The following is a 14476-nucleotide window of genomic DNA, read 5'->3' as shown; positions in this document are numbered from 1 at the left end:
TAGTTAAGACTTGAGAACAAGAAACTGCAGTGTCACTCTCCTGGGTTACAGATCAGTCCTCTAGGGGAAAAGACTCAAACATTGTTCATCTTCTCCATGTGTCACACTTTATTAACCACTTCACTCTGCACCTCTTGGGATTCTTTTTCCTCTCTTTACTTAAAGCAGTTTTATTTTTTTCAAGAAATACTATTTTTCCTGATAAACCGGATGGCTGAAAGATAATCCTTTCAACTCCTCTAGTAGGAAGATTAAACTGAATTTTATGGCTGTTATTTGGCATTGAAAAAAATCACAAACTTAGCATGTCTACAGACCCTTAGAATATTCTCTTTAGTCACTATGCTTGTTGAAATCAATCTGTCCAAGGAATTCTGAAGCCCTTTCTAAATTTTTAAAAAGAGGCAATATTCATAAAATTCTGATTTGTTAACTTTCTTAATAAATCACTAAGTTCCCTGTCACCTTTTTTTCTTTTAAACCAGGAGGTTTATAAACTTCCAGTGTGTCAGATTGCTTTTTTTTTTTTTGATACTAATAACATTTCACATGCAAAGAAATCAAATTTCAGAAAAGTTAATTTTTAATTACTAAGGAGAAGCAGTATGGTTATAGTAGATAAGAGCTAGCTTTGGATCCAGAAGACTCACACCTCTGATACATACTAGCTTGACCCTGCGCAAGTAACTAAAAATACTTTAGAAAACTCTGCAACCCTAGAAGCTGCCTAACTGTAGTGGTAGAGGTTTCTCACCTAGGAGTTCTCTATCCTAAAGAAATAATGTGTAGTTCTAGTCTTCAAGTTCTAGTCTTCCAGCAGCAGAACCAAATATTGGACAAAGTTGTGACTACTAGTTAACACCATTATTAAGGTTATGACAGAAGTTTGCTTTTTCTATAAATATAGGATAAAAAAAAAAGTATGGTAAAATATGCATTAGCTTAACATTTTGCTAGCAATGTGTTCCCTACCTTGGCTTCTTGATTTTTGTTTAAGAAAGGTGAGGCATCCACACAAAGGCCATGCATTTCAGAAGGAAACTCAAGGACAGCTTCAGAAGCACAATGTTCAACAGTGTTAACATCATTGTGATTTTCTTTTAATAGTGAATCTTGTCCTTGCTGCCCTTCAGCATATTTGCCATAAGATCTAACAGGAAAATAAAAACCATTATTACAAATGTGATTTATAAATTATTCCCTTCACTTATATGAAGCAAAAAATTGGGCCCATAGTTTAACAAAACAGACAAGGGATTTTATAGATGATTTAATATGACTAGACAAAGTAGTTTTCTATAAAGATCAATTTGACTAATACAATACAGTCATCAGGCTGATATTAAACTGTGGCAACTATGCAAGGAAGATAAATGTAGGGGGTGAAGTTCTATTCAAATCATTCCTTTTATTTTTAGAAATGGCACATCTCAAGGTGATTCCATTAAACTGACCTCACATAAATTTGCCAGTACAGTTGTGATACGGGCTTCTTTACTTCCGTTTTCCTAACCTTAGGACCCCAGAGACCATCTAGTCTAATACATATAACAAGCCTAACTCCTTTGCTCCTATTTCTGATTACGCTTAGAGAGAATTAAGTTCACAAGACACCCTTTCAGTACTTCAAATTAGCTTTCATGTTTCCCCTAAGGCTTACTTTCTCCAGAATAAAACTAGGTAGCATTTATATAGTGCCTTAAGGTTTAGGAAATACAATCTGATGATTGTACATCTATAACCTATATCAGATTGCTTGCTTCTTAGGAGGAGGAGAAGAAAAAAAATTAGAACTCAAAGAAATGAAAGTTGAGAATTACATGTAATAGGAAAAAAAATATTAAGTGAAAAAAAAAAACAATTCCCTCTTCTCCCTCAAAAATCTCATTTGATCCTCGAAGCCTCACATGTTTTCAGTGCCGTTCCTAAAATATGGTATCTGGAATTGAACACAATATTTTACTTAGTGCCTAAAATATATAGTCTAATTATCAGTAATAAATATGCCTTTTTCCTTAAATTCTCCTAAATTTATCCAATTTTTTTGATGTCATTTCATTTTTTCAAATGCTTAAAATTATACTGAGACCTTTTTTTTTTTTAATGGCAATTACCTGACCCCTATTGCCTGGCTCTGTGTTCCAATGGTATTCTGTTGCAACGACACCCATGAAGGGCTCAATTCATATCTTCCCCTACACCGCTGTAGGGATAGATCTCTAGGCTGTGGAGAAAGATGTGAATTGAGCCTTGTACATGCTAGGACATCTCTTGGAGTGAGTGTTCTACAGCAAGGCTGGACATCTTGAGACCTAAACAAAGGAATATGTTTTTAGTCATATTAATAGATGTCACTAACACTAAGTAAAAGTGACTGGTTTCACATCATATATAATGAACTATGAATATGAATATTCTTTCCATACTTTGGCTATATTAAAAGGATCATCTTTACCATATCTGTACCTTTTTGCAGTATCTCAAATGTAAAGTTCATTTTTATATAAATTTCACAAACTAATAATGTCCGTTTGGGTTGTAATTGAAACCAATCTTTCTAGATTATGGTAGTTGGGTGTTAAAAGATTTTCTTAAAAACATATGATGAAACAGTAATATTCATATACCTTATCAAGCTCATACTTTTAAAAGTATTAAATTTGAAATAACTTATTTTTAGGAGCCAAGATGGTGAAAAAAAGGGAGGGACTCACCTGAGCTCTCCCAAATTTCCCATCAAACAACTTTAAAATGATTCCTCAAAATGAATTCTGGAGTTGCAGAAGCAACAAAAGGGGTGAAAAAATTTCCCAGCCAAGAAAATGTAGAAGGTTGGTGGGAAAGACATGTTTCATTGTAGTGAGAATTGAGCAGTCCAATGCGGGCAAAGTCTAGCAACACAGCAGCAGGCCCCAGGGGCAACTGAATCAGTAGCAGCAGCTTCTAGAACTCCAGAGAAGTCCAGAGAAGGGAAAGAATGTGGACAACTGGAGATTACAAAAGTCTCTTTGCTGGCCCTGGATGCAGACTCTATTTCATTAGCCATACACAGAGCTGGATCATGGTCCCAAAGTGAAGAGGAGCAATATAGCCTACCAGAATTTGAATCTGCAAGACAGCAGGAACCCTGGTTACCCTTTCAGTTAAGAGTGCTTTTATGGTCACTCACAGATAAGAGTGGAGGCTAGGAGAGGAATAAATTTACAGATCTCTAGAACTAGCCTTGAAAATAGCTACATAAAAAGCTTGAAGCTTGGGATAGTGTCCCCAACACTCTAGAAGAGCTCAATTTTAACTTACAGGAATAAGGTCAGCAAGGTCAGTAGGCTGAAAAAATGAGCAAACAATGACAAAAAGAAACTGACCATAAGTAGTTAATATATTGATAGGGAAGATCAAAATGCACACTCGGAAGAAAATGAAGTCAAAGCTGCTATATCCAGAATCTCCAAGAAAAATATCTATTGGTCTTAGACATAAAAAGGATTCTTGGAAGAGCTCAAGGGATTTTAAAAATCAAATAAAAAAGGTAAAAAAAATTGGGAAAAGAAATGAGATGCAAGAAAATCATGAAAAATCAACAACTTGGTGAAATAGGCACAAAAATAAAATAAACACCTTAAAAACGGATTTTTTTTTAAGTCACAAAAATTCTTATTAGAGAACAATTTAAAAAGTAGAATTGGCCAATGTTGCACAAAAAATTCAATGAAGAAAATAAGTCTGTTCTTTTTAAGTGAGCAAGCAGAACCAAGAGAACATTGTACAAAATGTAACAAAAGATTATGTGATGATCAATTGTGATGGACTTGGCCCTTTTCAACAATGAAGTGATTCAAGGCAATTCCAATAGACTTGTGATGTAAAGTACCATTTGCATCCAAAGAGAATTATGGTGATGGAATGTGGATCAAAGCACAGTATTTTCACCTTTTATTGTTTGCTTGCTTATTTCCTTTCATTGTGTTTTTTTTTTTCTCCTTTTGTTCTGATTTTTTTTTTTGAGGGGGGTGGAAACATATTTTTTTTTTAAATAATTTTTTATTGATAGAACGCATGCCAGGGTAATTTTTTACAGCATTATCCCTTGCATTCATTTCTGTTCCGATTTTTCCCCTCCCTCCCTCCACCCCTTTCCCCCAGATGGCAAGAGTCCTTTACATGTTGAATGGGTTGCAGTATATCCTAGATACAATATATGTGTGCAGAACCAAACAGTTTTCTTGTTGCACAGGGAGAATTGAATTCAGAAGGTATAAATAACCCGGGAGGAAAAACATAAATGCAAGCAGTTTATATTCATTTCCAGTGTTCTTTCTCTGGGTGTAGCTGCTTCTGTCCATCTTTGATCAATTAAAGCTCTCTTTATCAAAGAGGTCCACTTCCATCAGAATACATTTTCAAACAGTATCATTGTTGAGGTTTATAATGATCTCCTGGTTCTGCTCATTTCACTCAGCATCAGTTCATGTAAGTCTCGCCAGTCCTCTCTGTATTCATCCTGCTGGTCGTTCCTTACAGAACAATAATATTCCATAACGTTCATATACCACAATTTACTCAACCATTCTCCAATTGATGGACATCCTTTCATTGGTGGAAACATATTTAATCTATATTGGATTGTTTGCTGTCTTGGGAAGAACAGAGGAAAGGGAGAAAAAAATGCAACACAAGATTTTGCAAAGGTGAATGTTGAAAACTATCTTTGCTTGTATTTTGAAAAATAAAATACTATCAAAATAAAAAAGGAGAAAATTTAAGAATTATTGGACTACTTGAAAGCCTTGATCCAAAAAAAAAAAAAAGTCTAGGTATCATATTTCAAGAAATTATCAAAGAAAATCTTCCTGATATTCTAGAGCCAGAGAGAAACTGAAAGAATAAATTGATCACCTCCTAAAGAGAACCAAAACTGAAAACTCAAAAAAATATAGCCAAATTCCAGGGTTCCCAAGTCAAAGAAAAAATACTGCAAGAAGTCAGAAAGGAAGAATTCAAATATGGAGCCACAGTAAGCATAACAAGATTTAGCAGCTTTCTCATTAAGGATTGGAGAAGCTTTCTGTATGACATTCCAAAAGGCAAAAAAACTAAGCTTACAACCAAAAATCACCTTTTCAGCAAAACTAAATATAATCCTTCATGGGGCAAATGGAAATTCATTGAAATAGAGACTTTCAAATATTTCTGATGAAAAGACTGGAGCTGAATGGAAACTTATTTTTAAATACAAGATTCAAGCATAAGAAGGTAAAGAGAAAGAGAAATCATAAGAGTCAGTAAAGTTAAACTTTTCATTCCTATGTGGAAAAATGACACATGTAACTCCTAAGAATCTTACCATTATTATGGCAGTTGGAGGATGCAGCGACAAAGAGCTTGAATGTGAACTGACCATGCTGGGATGATATCTCCACCCTCCCCCAAATTTAAAGTGTGAGAAAGAAATGCACTGGGAAATGGGGAAAGAGAAGTAGAAGGGGGTAAATTATTTCATATGGAATATATGAAAGAGTTTTGAGTGAAGGAGAAGGTAGGGAAGGTGGGGAGAAATAACCTTACTCTCATTGGAATTGGCTCAAAGAGAATAACATCTTACCCTGTAGGAAAGGAAGCAGGGGGGTGAGGAGCTGGCAGAAGGGAGGGTGGATTAGGGAAAGACAATAAAGCAAAATACTTTTGAAGATGGACAGGACGGAAGGAGAAAGAAAAAAGGATAAATGGGGGAAATAGGTTGGAGGGAAATACACAGTAATTATAACTGAAAAAAATCATAGCAATTTTCTTTATAAAGGCCTCATATTTCTCAAATATATGAGTAAAATTTTTAAGAATAAAAATCATTCTTGAATTATTAGTCAAAGGAGACAATTTTCAGATGAAGTAATCAAAGGTATCTGTACTCATGTGAAAAAAAGTTCTAAATTACTATCGATTAGAGAAAGACAAAACAATTCTGGGGTATCACCTACAACTATCGGATTGGTTAATGATAGTATAGGAAACAAATGCAGAAGGAGACTTGGGAGAACTGAGACACTAATGTACCGTTAACAGACTTGTAAAATGATTCAACTATTCTAGAGAGCAATTTGGAACTGCTAGGTCTATATGCCAAGGAGGTAAAAAAGGAAAAGGAACTAAATATACAAAAATATTTATAGCTACTTTTTTGTGGTAGCAAAGAGATTGAGTGGATGTCTACCAATTGGGGAACAGCTATAAAACTTGCTGTACATGATTTTGATGAAATGCTCCCAGGAATGACAAAAAAGATGCTCTCAGAAAAGCCTAAAAAGACTTACATGAACTGATACAAAGTGAAATCAGCACAACCAGGACATTATATATAGTATTAGTAATATTATACCAATGATCAATTATGAATGACTTAACTATTCTCAGCAATATAAAGACAGTTCCAAAGATCTTAAATTGAAAAATGCTTTGCTCCCCAGGGAAAACAAAACAAAACAAAAAACAACTGTTGAAGTCTAACTGCAGACTGAAGCTTACTTTTAAAGGCTTTATTTTTCTTGTTTTGATCTATTGTTTTCCTCCATAACATGACTGATATGGAAATGTTTTGCATGACTGTACACATAAACTTAAAGCAAACTGCTTTCTTTCTTTTTTTTTTTTCTGAGTCAAGTGGGGTTAAGTGACTTGCCCAGAGTCACACAGCTATGATGTGTTAAGTGTTTTGAGACCAGATTTGAACTCAGGTCCTCCTGACTTCAAGGCTAGTGCTCTATTGAGCTGCCCCAAGAAGTTTTTTTTTTGGTTTGGGTTTTTTTTAAGAGATTTCCTATTTTATTTACAGAGAACTAAAATACTATTCATGTACACCAGCTATCACTGAAGTTGATGGGAAGTACATTTGTGGCAGGGACAATACAGAAATGTGAATTTTATCTTTGTGCCATCAGCCATAATACCAATATCCTCATCTGTGAAATATCTTTTGTTTCTTACACATAAGCAGAATGGATGTTGTGTTCACATGCTGTGTCTACCCATTTTTCCATTTTTCCAAGGGCTTTTCTTCAGAATTTTTACTTGCTAAATTCACTATGGGATCCTGTGTGACTTCTGTTCTCGGATTTGTTAACACTTGCCTGCTATTTCTTCTGTGCCACTTGCTTTGTTCCCAGAGTGACCATCTCGCTTGCTCTCTCTCTTCATATTTTTTATGGCGTAAAGAGAAGACTTCATCAGAAAGATCTTCTATCTGGAATTAGAAATAAAAGTTTACTGCTGTTTCTGTGAGGAAGGTTACGAAAAATGAGAACAAGCGCTTTGGTGCATCCTTTACAAACAAAACAATCTGTGGAATGGTAGGATCATAAATTTAAAGCCAGAAGGTACTGTAGAGGCTCCTAATTTTATAGATGAGGAAAGGAGTTCAGGCCCATCTAGATGAAGTAAACTTGACTAATCTCAAAGATGATAGCAGAGCCCAAGTCTCCTTGGACTTCAAAACTATAGTATTATTTCCACTACAATAGAACTCTAGATTAAATATGTTTAAAATAAACATGAGAAGTTTCTATTCCCATTTTTTCTTAAAGGATGATTTCAAATTCTTTAAAAAGGAGAAGTTTGGAGGTTTAACTTGTGTCATTTTAGCGATATTCAGATTCAATAAAATTGCAAGCTATTTGGCTGCCTGAACCATTTTTCTACTTTTTATATTCCATTAAGACTTAGTAAAAGGTTTTTTGTATGCATCACTCAATAAATACTTTATAATTCATTAACTGTTAAAGCTAACAAAAACAGCATCTCAAATATGATAGATTTTTTAACTTACAAAAATTCATTCTAGACTCAAACCTGTATTCAGATCCCAGATTTCTGATCCTATGATTCCACAAGGTCTCCTTTGAATGACTTCAGGCCCTGCCCTTATGGAGCTTACCATCTAATGGGAGTGAGGAAGGTAGGGATATGACATATAAATAACCATAATACAAAACAATGCATGATCAGTGCATAAAAATTACTGAGTGCTTTGTGAAGGCAAGGAAGGAAAAAAAAATCAGTGCTGGGGAAGTGGGGGGTATCAGAAAAGTCTTTCTAAAGAAAAAAAAAAGGTATCATTTGAGCTGAATTTTAAAGAACAAAGATTCAGTAAGATGGGTGCAAGCAAAGGCAGAAGGATGGAAGAGTGTGGAATACAAGTGGACAGTAAGGAACAGAGAGTACATTAGAGATGTCAAAACTTTTAGCTGCAAGTAATGGAGATAAAGTGAAGGTGGCCAAATCATGGTCTTTGAATACTAGGGAAAAAGAGTCTGAACTTGATTGAAAGGCAACAAAAAGCCAAAACCCCAACCACTAGATAATGCAAGAACCAGAAGATTTCTTTGAGATCAAGTCTTGACTATCTTATTTTACAGATTAAGAAAAGTGACATCCAGAGACACCAAACTAGAAATATAATGCAGGCTTTCTGGGAGAGGAATAATACAATCAGATCTATTTATGCAGAAGGAAGGTTACATATAAAGAATGTACTGGGAAGTGGAAAATCTTTTTAGAAAGTTCTTACAAAAATTATATCACAATAATGATAATAATCTAACATCGATCGGAATATGGGTTCTGTGAGGGCAGAATTTTGTTTTGCATTTCTTTGTATTCCCAGCACTTGGCACATAGTAAGTGTTAATAAATACTTGTTGACTTCATTAAATGGCAACAGAAACAGAGAAGAGAGAATGGATGCAAGATATTAGAGTGGGAAAGAAATCAAGTAGCCTTGGTGACTAATTACATATATCTTGAGAGAGAGGGAAGAGTCAAAAACAAGAAATAGGTCTTAGCTTCAGTAGACATGGTAAATAGTAGTACTAATGGTAAAGTGAGTCAGAAGGAAGGTCAGGTTTAGGTGGGAAAAGAAGTAGCTCAGTTTAGGACATGGTATTTTAGGTGCTGGCAGTACTTCTTCCTCACCTCCACCTATTAGAATTTTTCATTTCTTTGTATGAAAAGACTTCTTTGATCTTTCTTGTTAGTGTTCTGGCCCTTCAGAAATTATATTTACTTATTTTGTCTAAGTCTTGTATATCACCACAATGTCACCGCTTCCACTACCTCCACCGTCACCACCACCACCACTACCACCAATAACAACATCATCATAATGGAAAATCTTTGAGAAAAGTGAGTTTTAAAAAACTAATTAAATTAAAATTTAACTTTTTCTGCCAGCACTTAAGAATCCTACCTTTTCCACATCAGGCACTTCATATATGTTTGTTGAACTATAAGGTATGTTCTGTAAGCAACAGCTAGCTACAGGTCCAGAACTTAGGGGAAGTAAGAGCTAAAGATAAAAATTTCTAAGTCATCTGCAAGAGATGGTAATTGGAGTAAATGAGATTGTTAAGGGGAAAGAATATACAATCTATGAATATTGGATAGAAAATCAATCAGGAAAGTATGCTATCTGAGAAGCCAAGGTAGAAGAGAGTATCCAAAGATAGATGGACTGAAAAAAATGAAAAGGGCCTACTTGGGAAGTTATTCAACAAAAAGTTCTGTTCAAACATGTTTAACTGCCTGCTACCATACTAAGCTCTGGACATAGACACATATTTACACATATATCCACACTCTTTGTCTTCAACAACTTACTCTCTGCTGGGGTAGAGGAAAGGAGATATACAACTAAGTAAATAAAAAATAATTTGAAGAGGGAGTGAGCACATTAATAAGTGGGGAACAAGGAAGACACGTCATATAGAATTTGGTATCAAACCTAAGTTTTAAATTCTAATTATTGTTGAAGGGGGTGTATGTGTCAACCTTTACAAAAGCATGAGGACAGGAGAAGGACTTTGGATCTCAAGGCACTTGAATAGGCCAACCTGCCTGAAAAGAATATGTGAAAGGGAATAATAGGAATTAAGCTTGAAAGTAAGCCAAATTGTGGAGAGCTACAAATGCTAAGTGAAGAATTTGTATTGTTATGTGGGAGAATATAATCAAATCTCTATTGGAACATTATTTTGGTAGCTTCCTTGTTGACTTGATTAAATGGCTCTCCTTCATTTCATACATCTTATAGATAAGGAAACATGCAGAAAAATGGAAATGACGTGTCAACATTCATACAGATAGCAAATGATTAAAAAAATAAATTTTAAGACCTGAGCATGTTTGGGAAGATGCCATTAGAGAGGGAAGAAAAGAGGGGAGAATGGAGGAAGGAAGATAAAGAAGCTGCTGTCAGAGTACCTTAGTCTTTTCAAGGAATCATAATAAAGTTGGTATGATAATAATAATAATAAATTAATAATACCCACCAAAACAGCTATGTGCCAGGCATTGTGCTGAATATCTTACAATTATCTCATTTGATCCTCAAACAACCCCAGAGAGATGCTATTATCTGTTGCCATAAAATTGAATCAAACTGAGATTAAGTGACTAGTAAGTGTTTGAGCCTAGATTTGAACAAGTCTTCTTGACTCCAGACTCAGTACTCTATTCACTGCGCCATCCAGCAATAATAATAAGAAAAAAGCAATAAAGGCTATCCTGTTTCCTAGGAAGGAAGACTACATTGGCATTTTTCCAATAATGCCATATTAGCTTGAACATGATCTGCTTTGCTGTTCCTTCAAGAGTGTCTTCATCAAGAAATTCTCTAAAAGGATAGATGGTTAGATAGATAGATGAATCCCACTGAAACCTATTCCCAAGAATAATCCCTTTTTTAGTTGTGATTTTAATATGCAAACCATTTAAAATTACATTCTCAGATAAAAGCAATGATATTGAGTATCTCTATGATTCATTAGCAAGGGAAAAAAGAATTTTCTGAACCTTGGAGACAACAGAAATAAACCTTTTCATCCCTCTTTTTCCCTCCAAACTTGTGTGTTTGGGGCACTGAGAAAGGAGGGGGATACTTATCTATCTCACCCAAGCCTGCAGTCCATCAGTCAGTCACTCATGGGCTTGATCCCACTGTTGATCTGAAGAGTCTTGATCTTGCTCCACTTACTGGTGCCGGAGTTGGTTCAGACATTCATTTGGCTTTAGCCAGAGAGCAGCTGAGAACTGATCTCAAGTGATCCTCAAGTCTTACCTTCTCCAATGGCAGGGACTCGGCCTGCACCACCCCTATATATTTCTTGTTTGTGTCAATGAGAAATGATTCTTATTGGGGATATTTAGGGTAAAAAAAAAAGTGATATATGGAGTCAAGAAGATCTGAGCTCAAATTTGACTTGAAATACTTGCTAGTTGTATGACCTAGAAAAGTAACTTAACCTGTATTTGCTTCAGTTCCTCATGTGTAAAGCAGGGATTCCTGGACAAGGAAGTGGCAAACCACTCCAGAATGTCTGCCAAGAAAACCCCAGGGACAAAGTCCATGGAGTCACATAAAGTTGGAAATGGCCAAACAATAATTAAGACATCTTTGGAAAAGTCTGGTCCTTAACACCAGAAAATTATTTCTTTTGAAGCATTTTTAATAGTATGCTTTGAAGAGGATTGTGAATAAACTTTACCCACTGAGGATGTCAGAAGTTGAGATGCATTTTTATTTTAATAATTTTACTACATCTGAAATATGTCTGATCTCAGAAATCGTGTGGCTGAGTATTGGGCATATGTATATTGCTAAGGGATTAACACTTTTCAGATATGTGAAGAGCATTATTTTATTTCATTGTCTGGGGAAAGTCAAGTCAATTATGTGCTAGGCATAGTGCTAAGTGCTGAGGACACAAAGAAAGGCAAAAATAGTCTCTGTTATCAGAGTTCACATATAATACCATATGAAAAACTATGTTTACCTATTAAGATCTTTAAAGGCTAGAGATTTTTTTATTTGTTTTTTGAGGGATTTATTGACTAGGGGAGTGCCTCTCTAAAATTCTACTATACTTTACACTTGAATCTATACTTTAGGTAGGTTCTAACTTTCTTCTTTTTGAGGCAGCTGGATGATACAAAGAATAGAGCATTCTGTGTGGAGTCGAGAAGACCCAAATTCAAATCTGGCCTCACATACTTACTTGCTGTGTGACCCTGGAAAAGTCACTTAACTTTGTTTGCCTCAATCTCAGCTGTAAAAATGGGTATAATAATAGAAGCTAAGGTTGTTTTGAAGATCAAAGAACTTAATGGAGTACCTGGAACACAGTAGGTATTATATAAATGCTAGCTATTATCATCATTATCCTCACTATTATAATAATTTTGGTAGCATAAATTTAGTTTAAATAAGCTGAAGCTACACTGTAGAAAGCATATAAACATAAGGCAGGCCCACCTAGTATCCCACTGAGAGGGTATAGTTCTTGAAATACTAAAAGAACTAGGTTCCAAAATAGGGCAGCATTGAGCCTTTTCTGATTTTACCCATGGGCCCCAGTATCCCTTCATTTTTCTAATAAAATCCAAGAATTTTTTTTAGTGTATTTGCCCTGCTTGCCTCATTGGACATGTGGAGTGGAAGAGAATAGTCAGTCAGATAATAACGCTCACACACTTAGCAGTAGATGGCTATGACCTGCACGTACTTTTGTGACCTCCAAGAGAAAATGGCTTCTGCCTTTATAATTTTAAATTATGCTAGAGGTGAAAGAAAGCAGCTATAAAAGAAAAATGTCTGGGTTGCTGGAGGAATTTTCTTTACTAAGTTGCTACTATTTTTTCTATTACTTTTATGCAAATTTGAGCTCTAAAAACTTCGTTTAGTTAAAACTTGCTGAATTCAAACTGTTTTAAGTTGAATGGTGATATCTTCAAAAAAAAAAAAAAAGACTACCACATTCTTTATTCAATAAGAAGATGCGGCCATCAGATTTAACTAATTTAAGAACTACAAATCAAAGCAAAGTTTAGTCACTGATCTATCATATCTCTAGATAAAAACAACTATTTTAGTATTAGCCCATTTTCAGAAAGAAAAAAGAAAGATAATATAGATATTTGTTATGTTGTTTGAATTTCCTGGGATAATGGAGTTGGGTACATCATTGGCTTATTCTATTAGCATTTAATCCAAAACAAATAAAAAAGAGCTTAAGGTCAAACTAAGCTAGTTTGAAAGTCTGCCCCCTCCCTCAAACCCCTTTCCCCTCTCTTTATAATTTCAAATTCACTTTCAGAGTATAACTATAATTTGCATTTTTCCTTTCAATAAAAAGACAACTTACTTCTTCACCTAAATGAAATTCTTCCAAAGGTTGAAGATCAACAATCCTCCAGCTGTTGAAGATATAAATTGGTTTCAAACATTATTCATTTACCAAAATTAAAGTCTTAATTCTTCTAATAAATCAATCAATGATCATTTATTAAGCACCTACTATGTGCCAGGCACTAAGCTAAGTGTTAGGAACACAAAGACAAAAATTGGAATAACTCCTGCTTTCAAGGAGTTTACAATCTCTAGGGAGAGATAACATGTCCTTATACAAATATATACATAACAGAGACAGACACAAGGTAGCTCAATGCAAAGATGGTTAAGGAAGGTTCATCTGCAAAGGGTTCTTGTCCAAGATGACTGACCTATATCTTGATGAAAGAGAAAGATTCCCCAAGGTAGCAGTAAGGAGGGAGTGCATTCCAGGCATGAGGGGAGAGCCAGGATAAAGCTACTGAGGCCAGAGATGAAGTATAAAGAAGAAAAAAGAAGGCCAATTTGACCAGTTCCCACAATGTGGGAAGAGCAGGAACATGCAATAACATTCAAAAGACAGGTGGGGCCAGCTTGTGAAGAGCTCTAAAAGGTAAACGGAGTATATAAGCAGAAATAACAAAGTATAGGGGCTTTCACTTGTTATTTCCATAAGCAAGTCTTCTTTTAAAAATAATGAGATTTTTAAGAAAGATCCAAATGAAAGTTTGGGGAAGAGAAGTAGAGGCTTCATTTCTGCCAATAGAATGAACCCTATCTAATCTGACTAGTTTAATTTTTGAACTCAGATAATTATCTCAGATAATATCTTTTTAAAAAATATAACCAGAGATATTTCATTTCTCATTACCTTATTTTATCTAGCATTCTGTAAACATTGCTAATTTTCTTATTATCTCATCACAAGGTAAGTCAAGGTAAAACAGCAGTCAATGTTCATTAAACACTCCTTATGTGGAAAGCATCATGCTGGGGAAGGATGGGGAGAGGGAGATGAATAGGTAAATATCATAATCACTGTCTTCAAGGAATTCATCATTTACCAAAATATTCACAATATCCAAGACCCAGCAGGCTTAAGCACCAAAAATAAATTTCAACCCTTCTCTTATACTGCACTCCTGCCATAGTTTCTTCAATGATCTCCTGACCTGCTTTCCCTAAGCTTTGCCACCTCTAATTCATCCTGCAAGCTGCATTTTTAGCATACTATTTCCCCTATAAATACGAAAGAAAAACAAACTTTGTCAAGAACATAAGGTTTCAACTGCTTATCTCAGGATTCAAGAATATCTATCTGCA

General features: G+C 35.1%; 1 protein-coding gene across 2 annotated transcripts in view; it reads right to left on the bottom strand.

Moving 5' to 3' along the window:
- The window catches only part of KANSL1L (KAT8 regulatory NSL complex subunit 1 like), a 156232-nt gene that overhangs the window by 17497 nt on the left and 124259 nt on the right, over positions 1–14476 (bottom strand). For both annotated transcript variants that reach the window (XM_051983632.1, XM_051983631.1), the window contains exons 11-14: positions 13188–13239; positions 7122–7234; positions 2115–2312; positions 973–1150 (exon numbers count right to left, since the gene is read on the bottom strand). In XM_051983632.1, the coding sequence (XP_051839592.1) occupies positions 973–1150; positions 2115–2312; positions 7122–7234; positions 13188–13239 (541 nt within the window). The remainder of the gene's footprint in view (positions 1–972; positions 1151–2114; positions 2313–7121; positions 7235–13187; positions 13240–14476) is intronic.

This window comes from Antechinus flavipes, chromosome 3, assembly GCF_016432865.1.
Source record: "Antechinus flavipes isolate AdamAnt ecotype Samford, QLD, Australia chromosome 3, AdamAnt_v2, whole genome shotgun sequence".
NCBI lineage: Eukaryota > Metazoa > Chordata > Mammalia > Dasyuromorphia > Dasyuridae > Antechinus > Antechinus flavipes.
The sequence above is the reverse complement of the archived record's forward strand: the minus strand, read 5'-3'. Positions and strand labels throughout refer to the sequence as shown.